The sequence below is a fragment of the Scomber scombrus genome, chromosome 14, assembly GCF_963691925.1.
Source record: "Scomber scombrus chromosome 14, fScoSco1.1, whole genome shotgun sequence".
NCBI classification, from domain to species: Eukaryota; Metazoa; Chordata; class Actinopteri; order Scombriformes; family Scombridae; genus Scomber; species Scomber scombrus.
In genome coordinates, this window is record NC_084983.1 from 463,502 (window position 1) to 476,500 (window position 12,999).

A 12,999-nucleotide genomic window follows, 5' to 3' on the forward strand; every position below is an offset into this window, starting at 1 on the left:
AATGCATGACTAGCAGAACAGCAACATGGTGACTGGCTGGGATTATCAAAGGATGCTTCTCTGCTTCTGAGAGATCGGATGACTGCAAGCGACCTCCTACTCTCAGCAACCCATCCTGGTCTATGAAGGGGTCTAGCTTGTTAAGAGGACTTTGAGGGTGAACCTCTTTCTCTTCTGCAAGACTTTCAAGCTCTGCTTTATAGACTTCATGCCGTACACACTGTATGATCACTGTTTTTGCTTGTGAGAGGTCCATAGGGTGCAGACCATTACAGCAGTGCCAGCCTGTGCACTTTCCTGTGTGAGAAGTCTTAGTGAATGACTTTGCAATGTGGATGAGCATTTTCATTACTCTCACAAGAGATTTCCAACTTTAGAAACGTTCAAATCGATGTGACCCTAGCATCCACTCCGTAACCTTTGTGGCAAGAGATGTGACCTGAGGGCGAATCTCTGTATCCAACGATGGCTCCACAAGCTCAAAGGACTCAGCCGGCTCGTACAAACCCAAATTCGCCTGCTTTAACAACTCAGGGCCTGAGAGCCAAAGGCTGTGCTATAGGTGAGCTGCCGGAATGCACCTTGTTCCTTCATCTGCTGGATTCTGATCAGTACTGACATGATGCCACTGGTCTGGTGTTGAGGACTTCCTGATCCTGGTCAGTTTGTTTGCCACATACACATAGAATCAACGAGTGCTGTTGTGAATGTATCCGAGGACGATTTTACTATCCGTGTAGAAGGTGACTCTGTGCAGATCAATGTCGCCCTCCTCTGTAATCAGTTCAGCCAGTTCGACTACTAAGAAGGCTGCTCACAGATCCAAGCATGGAACTGTGTGAGCAGAGGATGGTGATAGCTTAGCTTTGCCCATGATAAAGCCAACATGGCACTGACCAACGGTGTCTATAACCCTGAGGTATGCGACAGCTGCTATAGCCATGGTAGATGCATCTGAAAAGATACATATCTCTCTCTTTTGAGTGCAGCGCCTGCTGCTCCAAGGTAAGTTCCCTGTATAATGATTTTCCTTGAATCACAACAGGGGCAGCAAACCCAAGGGGGTCATACAGACTGTTGATAACAGAAAGAATTCCTCTCCATGTGAAGGGCTTGCCATCTGGTGCCACTTGAAATGTGGAGCTGTCAGTCTGTAATTTCCAACTCACGCCAATGCTTCTCTGAAGCGGCAGAGGATCAGCACTCAGGTCCAAGTCCTTGAGATCATTGGCTCTCTCCTCTGGTGGGAATGCATTCATTACCTGTGGGTAATTGGAGGCTATTTTGTGAAGCCTGATATTTGACTCTGCCATCATGCTCTCCTCTCTACCGGAACCGGTCGAGGCAGATGACGGCCCACTTTGAGCCTGGTTCTGCCTGAGCTGAGGTGAGAATGTTGGGTCTCTTTAGACAGAGCTGTATGTATAGGCCTAGGTGCTGATACATATCTGAAAGTCTATCTTTATTCCTTATCTAAGAAGGTGTGTGTCTGTGTGTGTGTGTGTGTGTGTGTGTGTGTGTGTGTGTGTGTGTGTGTGTGTGCGTGCATGCGTGTGTGTGTGTGTGTCCACTCTGTTCAGTTGTTAAAGGAAAACTGTTAAGTTTAATGTTTAGCTCTCACGAAAAGAGACATAGTTAAATGTCCTTGCAGTTATTATTACTGTTTGTACACATGGTGACAAACAGAAGGAAAGAAAACTGTATATATCTTAACAATGAATCATTATCTTTCTGATGTAATGAGGTAGGCCTATTCTGTTTGGTTGTCAAAAATTAAACTGTGTGTGTGTGTGTTTGCGTGTGTGTGTGTGTGTGTGTGTGTGTGTGTGTGTGTGTGTGTGTGTGTGTGTGTGATACACCTGATGACATAAAAAGGAAGAAATGTATCTATATACATTGTAAAACAAGGAGAATAACAACAAAAACCTACAACTGCTGTTTATTTTTGCAAATAAAAGTTTGTAATTAATCACTTTATTCTTTTAGTGCCTGTATGCGGATAGGGGTTGGAGTTGGGGGGGCCTGGCTTGTCTTGGACACAGGCAAGGGGGGCTTCAAGGAAAAAAGGTTGGGAACCACTGCATTAGAGGAACCACTGAATGACACATAAAAACTTTGAATACTACCTGCAGATTAAAGTGACCTTCATATCACCAGACAAAAAATTGTGACCGATGGGAGATTCCAGTTTTCACATTAGATGAGTAGTGTCATTAATGTAGTTGTTGAATTTTATTTAATTTACAGATACTGACTGGTTTTCTGACCCCCCCCCAGACCCCCTCAATAAAGCAAAACTGCACATTTCAGAGTGGCCTTTTATTGTGGCCAGCCTAAGGCTCACCTGTGCAATATTCATGCTGTTTAATCAGAATTTTGATCTGCCACATCGTGAGGTGGGATGGATTATCTGGGCAGAGGAGAAGTGCTCACTAACACAGATTTAGACAGATTTGTGAACAATATTTGAGAGAAATAGGTCTTTTGTGTATATAGAAAATGTTTTAGATCTTTGAGTTCAGTTAATGAAAAATGGGAGCAAAAACAAAAGTGTTACGTTTATATTTTTGTTTAGTTTATTTACTCCATAAGTGGTCTCATATAATTACAAATGTAATTGCCTGAGGCTTCCCATAGTCACTACCATGGCAATAATTAAACTAATAAACACTAATTAAATAAATGGAGATTTTCCTGTGAATGTCTTAATTTCTCTACATCCTTATTTATCTATTGATTGTACTGAAGGCACAGTCACACAGTAAAGCTATGTTGCTGGACTGCTTCATATCTAAAATAAACCCTGTAGCTGAAAGCAGTGAAACAATGACAATAAATGTTGCATGAAATTCCACACTGAAATACAAATGTTTCTTGAAAACATAGTTTTCAGATTTATTCTCACTTCACTTAACTTTGACATGACACAACCAAATGTAAATGGAAATTGTTTATGCCTCTCCATGTTGTCAATGGTTATAAATGTCACAGCTGAAAATATCATTTTCATGTTCATACTGGAACACTATCATGTATGAATATAAACACAATGTATTTCCCATATGTATCAAAATGGTTTAGTGTATTTGACGGGTTTCACTACTGTCTCTGCTCTGTCAAGAAAACTGACACAGCCTATAGACGGCTAAATGGTTTATATAAGGTGTATATATATAGCATTAAGGTGCTATAGAGGATACATTATGCAGGGCATAATTGTTTTTTATTTTTAAACTCATACAAAAATTAAGTAATCAAAAAGACTGGTGATTGTCTGATGGAGGCTGCAGGCATTGCTCATCATACTGTAAGCATAGAATCATTCAAACACTGTTTATTAAAGGCCTTACTCTCTGTTTTCACGTCTCTCTGGCACGAAAGGGACACAGGCAGAGATGACATGACCAGGTGGACATCCTCTGTGGAAGGTGACAAAACAACAAAGCAGTTAACAGAAGAAATCTCAAAGACAAAAACTGTTTCCTTACCTACAGGAAACAGTTATCCCTACAGGCCACCAAACTCTAGCAGGACATTTACTCATATATGGGGAGGGAAATCCTGCTCTTAACACAGTGAAAAGGATACACAGGCTGTCAGGTCCCATACTGTTTAGTTTGTTTTGTTTTTGATTTCCTGTTTTATTTTGTTGGGATTTCCTCACTTCCTGTTTGTGTCCTTGTAGGTGTCTTGACTCCCTGTGTGTGTTTGTCCATTGTCTTCACCTGTGCATCGTTATCTCCTCCCTTCATGTGTATAAATGCCTGTTTCTCTCAGTGTGTCTTTGTCAGATTGTCTGCATCGTTTTGTAAGTAGCTTCTTGGCAGTTTCCTTGTGTATGTTTTTTTCCTCGTGTTCCGACCTTGTTTTTCCCATTGATACCAGTTCTAGCCTAGTGTTTTTGTACCGTTGCCTTATCCTATCTTTGATGGTTTTGACCCTCGCCTGTTTTTTGGACTACCCTTTTTGCCTCGTGTTTTTGTACTTCTGCCTGTGCTGACTGCCTTTGTGTACTGAACCTGGACTGTTAATAAACTGCCTCACCACAGCACACCTGCCTGTCTCTGGTCTGCTCTGTGGGTCCCAGTTGTCTGTCTGAGCCTGACACAGGCAAAGTAAACTATATTTGGACAAACACAAACCATAATGCTCCTCTAAAGGGCTTCAGAGTGAGCAGAAGCAGAGCTGTAGGACAGATTATGCATGAACCCAGATCAAAAGATACAGCAACTGAGCTGAAACCATGTCCATGTTTCCCATCTGCTTACGCTAACAGATACTTCTCTCTGTTACACTGTATGAAATTATGGTTGAAATATTAATAATATTTATTTCAATCCTGTTAATGTAACCTTTGATTATACAAAATTGACTACGCAAATTCACAGATTTTTATAACTGCAGAGTCACAACATTTATACATTTTAAGCCTGGAGTCAAGATGGTTAAATGTCTCAATGTCAGCATTGGGTCAACAACTTTTATGGTCAACAAGTCATCTTGTCTGGTTGACCATAAAGAAGCATAAAGCCAAAAAAGATCTCAGTGAATGAAGGCAACACAAACACCTGACACTTTTAGACAGAGTTTAGAGCTGCTTTGATGTGTCATGAGCAGGGTCCAACCCCACCTAAATAAAAACAACTAGCACAAAAAAACAATGGGATCTTACTTCTATGGAATCTGGTACAGCAGAAAGCACCTAACGTCCCCAGGAGGATGGAGAGGGCAAGGAAGGCACTGACAGCCACGCCGATGATGATAGCCACCCGTAGAGTCTCTGAACAAACACAGCAGACATTTCAAAGGGCCTAGCTGTTCTGCCTCCTCTTGTTTCAAGCTCTCACACCAGCAAAACTGCCAAACTTTTTTTCAATATTGTTCTGTAGATATAATAATAGAGCTCTGAAAACTTTCCACCAGTAAATTGTGTTTCTCTAAGTGGGTTTGAAATGCTGGTCAGGAGTCATAATTCAAGCGAGGCACTCTAAAGATGTAAGTTATAGTTTGACCATCTTTGGTTTTCAGATTTCAATCTTTATAAGGATTGGCAGCTCTGAAAAATATATGATAGCTCTGATTTCTAAAAAAAAAAAACAGAGGAAGCGTAGTTTGTTGTCCAAGGCAGATCTCCAGAGTTTTGCAGATGAATGAAGACAGGTAAAGAGGTAAGACAGAACCTTCCCTGTTAAATACAGGGAGGACAGAAAAAGTTACAGTACTTCCTATATCAGAACCATTTTAAGTGCTTTAAGTTAAATCAACATAACCAGAGAGTGGCAGATCAGAAATGCTGCTTTGAGTTGTCATTTTAAGTCATATGGGAATTTTTGTGAATTCAGTCATTTGTGGGCCTTATACACTACCACACAGCTGCAAGCCAGCTCCTGACACTCTGACTGCTCCTGCTTTAGCAGCTTTAAATGATATATCAGTATTATCAATGTGAGATTATGCCACCAAGTGATTAGCTACATTAAGATTTCTGTCTGATATGTATTGCTTACCTTGTTCTTTGAGGCGTATGATCTCAGTGTCAGAGCCAAAGCTGTTCCATGCTGTGCAGTTGTAGATAGTCTGGAAATCAGCAGGGACAATGTTACTCATGGTCAGTGTGGAGATCACCCCCTCCTCTGTGCTGACCGTCTCCACAGTGTACCGTCCAGACGTCCCTGACTCCAAAACTGTCTCTTTCCAGGACCAGGCCTAGGGTACGACATACATGTTGATGATAGCACATCAGAAACAAAAAGGTTAATGCTTATTCTCACATTTACAGTAAACATGAAACACCTACATTGTGTCTGAAGTGCACTGTGATAGAATATACAAGCATCTCAGTTAGCATGTTGTAGCTGTTGGCCTGGCCCCCTCCCCCATTTATTTCTAATCTTCATATTAGGATAATTCATGCTTCCCACTACTGTGGTTTCAAGAATGATCTCTTAATGTTTCCTAATTATCTCTTAATGTGAATAAAATCAAACTTTGTCATTTGTACAAACTTCAAAGTTTTACAGTGTTATTGCATTTACTGCCTCATCAGTCAGCCATCATTTTATCTGCTGTTACAAGGTTGTGAAGGTGTTGTTTGCTTTAATTACATTTTAAACCTAAGGAAACATACCCATAGTTCATATAATGTAGGCTAAGAAGGGTGTGGGCGTCTAGATGACCAGAATTCACACATGGTGAAGTGTGATATTTATTAAATTCTTGCACTCTGCACATTGACTACATTTTCTAGAACATGGAAATGAATTAGTAAATGCAAAGAGGGAGGAATTGACTCACAATGCGGTCAGGAGGAGGGGTACTGCGGATGAAGCACTTGATTTGACCCTTCTCTCCATAGAGGGCCTGCTGGGTCTGGGTGCTAGAGATAGTGGGAGGACCTATAAAGGCACAGCCAAGGCAGAATCATTACAATAAGAACTTGGCTATACATCTTCTTGGCAATTGCAGCATATGCATTAACTGTTCTGACGGGTAGTGCCAAGGACAGGGCCATGGTTGCATTATGCTCAGGTTCCATTAAAGGTAAAAACTTAGACAATATTTATGTGTATTAATTGGTTTTGATCATGTTGATGCAGGGGTGTAGTGCAGGGTCAAGAAACATTAAATCAGTATAATATATACTTTATATCAATATATAAAATACTGCTTTAATCCCACCATGAACTGATTTTCAGGACTTGAATAACCAACCCATGAACTGATAAAGGTCAGATGACTGGGCAAGCCTTTATAAAAGCACTGGACAGCTAGCAAGTCATCACCATGAACAACAAGGAACTGCAATAAAATTCTGTCTCCATCCCAATCAAGTTTCAGACCTAATTTCTCCACCACAACAGCCCTTCTAAAACTTACCAATGGTGTGTTTTCCTCCTTTGATAAAAGCCTACTTACAGGTAAAATTTTTATTGATCTCTCCAAGGCTTATTAAGTGGTTTGATCACTATTTCCTCCTTAATAAGCTCAATTGTATTGGTATATCTCAAGATGCTGTTCATAATACATTAGTGTGTTGTCTTTCAAGGTTTTCAGTCCGATTGGAGCCTTGAGGAACACCCTTATCAACAGTTAAATAAACTGTTGATAAGGGTGTTCCTCCACTGCAGAGTTAAAAAAAAAAAAAATCTCAATGGATATTCTATATTCTATTCTGTTGCAACATATATTAGATCATAACCCATCTTGTTGGGGGCAGGGGGGTAGAGAAAGGCAGTAGTGAGCGATTTCATAAGTTCACAGCTTTTATTTTACATCTTGCAGTTTATAATAAAAAAAAACACAAAACACTATGGAAACACATTTTCATAACATGGGAGCTTTATATTTAAGCATAATATTAGTTTAACAACTACAATAAGAAATGTCTCTCAAAAGAGCACAAAAATATGTGATTAAAACTGTTCATAAATGTGAATAATTAACCTTAAATTACAATTAGGATCATCATTATCATTACAATGCCTTTTGTTTTATGACTGGTCAGATTTTCTTCCTCCTCAGCATCAGATTTCTGTTATTCATGAAATCTTCTACCTCTGCATTACTTTGAGACTGGATCAAGTACAGTGTGGACAAAGTGCCATTCACATTCATTGCATGATAAGACATTGTACTTACCATTCACAGTGAGCGACATCTCCTTCTCCCCGGCACCTACTCTGGGGACTACAGCCCGGCACACATACTTCCCAGCATCCTCCTGCTTTACTGCTCTAAGTGTCAGCGTGTTCTTGTTGCTAAGCACCTGCATTGTAAGGGAAACCGATTCTTAGCTTGGAGCAGACACTAGTAATTTCTATCCAGTTGAACACCAGGTTACATCAACACAAAAGGATAGTAGCATTTAACCTTGACAAAAAAAATGCACAGTTTGCAGAATCTAAGACGTGACTATCGGTTGTCTAAACGACTATCACACGTTGTGTTTGGCCCTTGTCGCGGCCTTTAGTTTGGAAATATGAAGCAATGCAGCAGTAACGTTTAGGATAACAAGCAGAATCTCAAATACCATACATACAGCTGATACAAAGAGACCTCCTCCCACTCAATAAAGGTGTGTGTGTGTGTGTGTGTGTGTGTGTGTGAAAGAGAGAGAGCGCACGTGAGCAAGCGTGTGTGAGTGTGAATGTGAGTGAGGAAGAGAGAGAGAGACAGACTGTGAGTGTATTTTGCTCTTATTACATTCTTCTGTGTGTGTGTGTGTGTGTGTGTGTGTGTGTGTGTGTGTGTGTGTGTGTGTGTGTGTGTGTGTGTGTGTGTGTGTAACTAGTTCCTAACTGATATCATAACTGACAGCAGATTTTTGGAGCATGCAGTATTTCATTGTTCTGGATTGTTTCAATAATAATAAGCATACATTTGCATAAAGCAGCATATGTATCCACTCTCATGTTAATAAGAGTATTAAAAAATGACAATAATGCCATTAATCGTGATGAAATATTTTAATTGATTGACAGCTAGTAAGTTCATTCAGGAATAGCTTCATTTGTATGAAAATTGTGAAAAAATCAAAATAAAGAATGAAACATGTTTGAAAATTGAAATAACTGAAACATGAACAATGCCATGTTTTCATTGTCTAAGGATAGATGAATTGGTCTCCTGCATGCTACAAGAACAGATTTTTCATTTTAGAAACTGCTCATTTCTTCTTTAATAGGTCCCTCAGATGCAGGTTTATACATGGTGTTTTGGAGAAGCTACTATAAATCTTCTGCGATTCTCTGATGACTCCCATGATGATGATGATTATCATTACTACTATAGACAACTGCACATGCCTAAATTAAATGTCTCTTAAGATTTTGGCCAAAAGTGACCCAATGAATATTATTAATGATGTGTCCTGTTTCTGTGTCCTTCCTGAGCACAATGAGAGTCAAATCAATTGAATCTTGACTTTGGGGATACATGGGTTTACTGTGTAGTTTCTAATCCACCCTCTTGCAGATCTGGATCACTCTTCGGGGCTGTTGTGGCTCAGGAGTCAGAGCGGTTGTCCACCAATTGGAAAATTGGTGGTTCGATTCCCGGCCCCTCCAGTCCATGTCAATGTGTCCTTGGGCAAGACACTTAACCCCAAATTGCTCTTGTTGCTGTGCCAACAGTGTATGAATGTATATGAATGGTTAGTTTCCCTCTGATGAGCAGGTTGGTACCCTGCGTGGTAGCCCCTGCCATCAGTGTATGTGTGTGAATGGGTCAATGAGATGTAATGTAAAAGCACTTTGAGTGGTCATAACGACTAGAAAAGCGCTATGTAAGTACAGTCCATTTACCATCTTCCGATGGCCTATATCACAATGAAATTTTGTGTTCATTATGTAAGTCACTGAATAACACATACCACTCCTGAGCCACGTTTCATCCACACAATGGTTAGAGAGGGGTTGCCTGTCCAAGCACAGTTGAAAACAGCTTCAGATCCTAGGTCCACCTGCAGAGACTGAGGCTCTACAGCCATCCTTGGCCCAACTGCAAAACAGACAGATGCCAGAAATGTAATTATCTGTATCTACTTTTTAGACAATACATTTTGGTTGTACTCCAGAGTGTGGGCCCGTCATTGGCCTCCACTCTCTGACAAACTGCTGTCTTGGCTCCTCCTTGTTTTCTTCTGTTTATTCCCACCTGCTTCAGGCCTCTTCACCTGCAGTCTGGCTGGCCTGATTGTTTTTAATATGTTCCAGCAGAAATCCAATTTTATTGTGAAGTGGGTTTTTGTTCTTTTATTTTGTTGATCAGTTTCCAAACTTTCCAAATCACAACAAAAGTCATTTTAAGGCACTTTACACATAGAGCAGGTCTAAACTGTACTCTTTAAGTTTAATATAAAGAGACCCATAAGCCCCAGCCCTGTCCCTGGTTTCTCCTGCCCCTTCTATAACTGACTGCTCTGTATCTTATATAGTGTCTGCTATGAATTTGAATATTAACGTGTGTTTTGTTAAATAAAAACTCTATTTTGATGGTACATGGTACTCACGTCCTGTGTGTGTCACTTGGACCTGTGTAGCCTTTCTATAGTTTCCTGGGGGTGAAATTCCCCCAGGTGGCGCTGTTGACAACCCCTCTTTTCATACCTGCTCCTGCCACAATTGGCCCTTGCTGAAGTGTTTGAGTGTAACTAGTGACAAGCCAATGGACAGATCAGATGATGACCACAGCTTAGACCACGGTTTAGAACTTCAGCCTCAGAGCTATAGTTCCACTTAGCCTGACTCATCCATGGATCACTAACTCAGCAAAGCAGCAAATCTTTCTTTCTCCATGGACTTTGTAAAATACTGGGCTGATCACTGTACATGTATGTATTTGGTTAATGCTGTATTGTGATGTCTGTTCATATATAGCTTATTGTATAACCCCACTCATGGCGCTTTTCCACTATTCAGTTCTAGCACTACTCAGCTCGACTCGACTCGACTCGTTTTTTTTGCGTTTCCATCAGGGATAGTACCTGGTAACTGGTACTGTTTTAGTACCTGCTCTGCCGAGGTTCCAAGCGAGCCGAGCCGATACTAAAATGTGACGTCAACAGACTGCCGGCCACTGATTAGTCAGAGAGTCGTCACTGGAAGAGTCTTGAGCCATCCGACAAAATAATCAAACCCGGCATTTTCAAATACCGGCAACAGTGTTACAGCGATTCGGTTCAATTTTCTTGCTTTGTGTGTTACAATACATACAGCAGCAAGTACACCATCGCCTCCATGTCCTCCATTGTTTATGTGTTTGTGTCGTGTATAAAACAAAGTCACGGCAGTTTCGCGCAGCCGTGCTATGACGACCCCACCCACATTGAGTAGGTACTATAGTAATGGAAAAGGTCCTGGTACCAAACCGAGTCGAGTCGAGCCGAGTAGTGCTAGAACTGTATAGTGGAAAAGCGCCATTAGTAGTAGTTGGCATACTTCACACATGTCACATCCAGTACTAAGCCTGCATGCAAGCCTGAATGTTAGTTGCATGCAACTACATGCAACTAACCTCTTCCTTACCTCGTGCCTTTGTCCTACACCAATTGGCCTTAAACAAACACAGATCTACACACTCTTTTTTCTGACCTAACACATGTCCAACACACAGAGGCAGAACAAAGACACACTTCCTTTTGCCTTTGTCTTCCCTTGTTGACAGTAGTTTTCCTTGTCCTCCATCATTGTAGTTTTTCTTCTCAGCCAGCACATGGTTTTCCTACAAACACACATGCACGCCTGCACCTGTGTATAGGTACATATTGCTAGATTACATAATGTGTTTTCCTCTTCTGTTTTAATGAACAGTGATACCTGCTGGTCTGCAAAGAATTCCAAAATTCTTCAGCCTTAACTAGTTATTTATATAAATGAATGATGATATGGTCATTTTGGTTATAGTCATTGTTAATTATTAATCAGAATTCCAAGTTGATAGCTTAGTAAATTTTGATACTGACTCAATGAATTGGCTATCCTTTTCCCTGGTCGGTGCCCTGTGAATTTCTATTGATTTTAATAGTCTTTAATCATTAGTTATTGTTGATAGCCAAACCTACTCACAGTAGACATCCACGTTCCTGCTGATGTTGGTGTTGCCCAATGCATTGGTGACCTCACAGGAAACAGGTTCAGTGAAGAAAGAGTGATCCACAAGAATGTCATAAGTGTCACCTGACATGTCTGGGATCACATTGCCTCCTTTGGCCCATCTGAAATGATCAGACACAGAGCATAGAACAGAATGTATTTGGATTCATTCACATTCCATTTAAGAGTTGCAGCTATTTTTATCTATTACCAACGTGCTATAAAGGACTAAGTACATACACAAACACAGGACTACATACATTGTGGAACAGGCTATAGATTGTGTCTTTGAATGACACACTTAATCTCAGGTTGCTATGTAGCTGTCCTTGGCCTTCAACCTCCTTAGAATGCGACAGCACAGGAGAATTTTCCTACAATGAGCAATGGAATAATAGTACAGTATATATTCAATTCTTGACAGACACTCAGCCTGGGTATGCTGAAAACCCTGAAGTTTGATGTATGAGTTGCTCATTAAAAAGAAAGGTTTAGGTTCCACTTATCCTTGTGTGGCATGGACATCTGCATTAAATATTAAATGCTGGTTCAGTTACATTTGTTATCCATCAGTAACTCTTTGCTCTTTTTATTAAAAAAGGATCTAGTGTTGCATCATGGATTTTGCTCTTGGCTGTTCCTTATTCTCTAGGAAAAAGTGAAAGTTAAATTTGAGAAAAAAATGTAATATAACATTAAATCAACAAATTAAAAATGCTAGGTTTACACTGACTTTACAATGAATTATCTTACTGCTCAATGATACTTCTTTTTCCTGCTGACAACTAGATCGCCTACTTCATTTCCCTCCATTCTCTAACTTGACCAGACATCTCTCAGCAGAGGTTCTCAATGTTTGAACGTGCTTCCTGTTCCCTGTCAGTCATTTGTCTACACATCCAGTCACAAAAGTAGAGGTGACCACCTTGTCAGATAGATTTGTGGTTTTATCAGAGGGATCAAAAGTATCGCATAGCTACTGCTTGAGTTTGAGCTCATTTGATGTGAGTTGTGTTGGGCAATGCAGCTCTGAAAGGACATCTCTAGCTGCCCTCCAGACAGATTTGATTATCTTCAGCTCCCTGTTCCACTTGGTGACACAGGCAGGTTTATGTTTCAGCCGCTGCCATCCATTCCAGTGTTTATCATCTGACGTGGCAGTTTAAACAGCATTGCATTGTGAGGACTTTGACATGTTTGAATACAGATCCACACACGTCTAAATGTAGTGTAAGGATTTCTTCTACAAAGTAATAGTTTTCTGTTTCTGTTGAGCGATGTACTCAGAGACCAAACTGAATTGACTGCAGAAGATAGTGAGCAGAATTTAAGTGGCCTATTAAGGGATTCACAAACACTTTCTCTGTCACCTTACATGTTAAGGGCTAATTCCGACTGATCTCCAGCC

General features: G+C 40.5%; 1 protein-coding gene across 1 annotated transcript in view; it reads right to left on the reverse strand.

The window, feature by feature from the left end:
* LOC133994308 (kin of IRRE-like protein 3) overlaps positions 1–12,999 on the reverse strand; it is a 97,515-nt gene that overhangs the window by 11,755 nt on the left and 72,761 nt on the right. The window contains exons 8-14 of the mRNA XM_062433554.1: positions 11,565–11,713; positions 9,371–9,498; positions 7,639–7,765; positions 6,295–6,395; positions 5,508–5,706; positions 4,673–4,780; positions 3,351–3,419 (exon numbers count right to left, since the gene is read on the reverse strand). Of these exons, the coding sequence (XP_062289538.1) occupies positions 3,351–3,419; positions 4,673–4,780; positions 5,508–5,706; positions 6,295–6,395; positions 7,639–7,765; positions 9,371–9,498; positions 11,565–11,713 (881 nt within the window). The remainder of the gene's footprint in view (positions 1–3,350; positions 3,420–4,672; positions 4,781–5,507; positions 5,707–6,294; positions 6,396–7,638; positions 7,766–9,370; positions 9,499–11,564; positions 11,714–12,999) is intronic.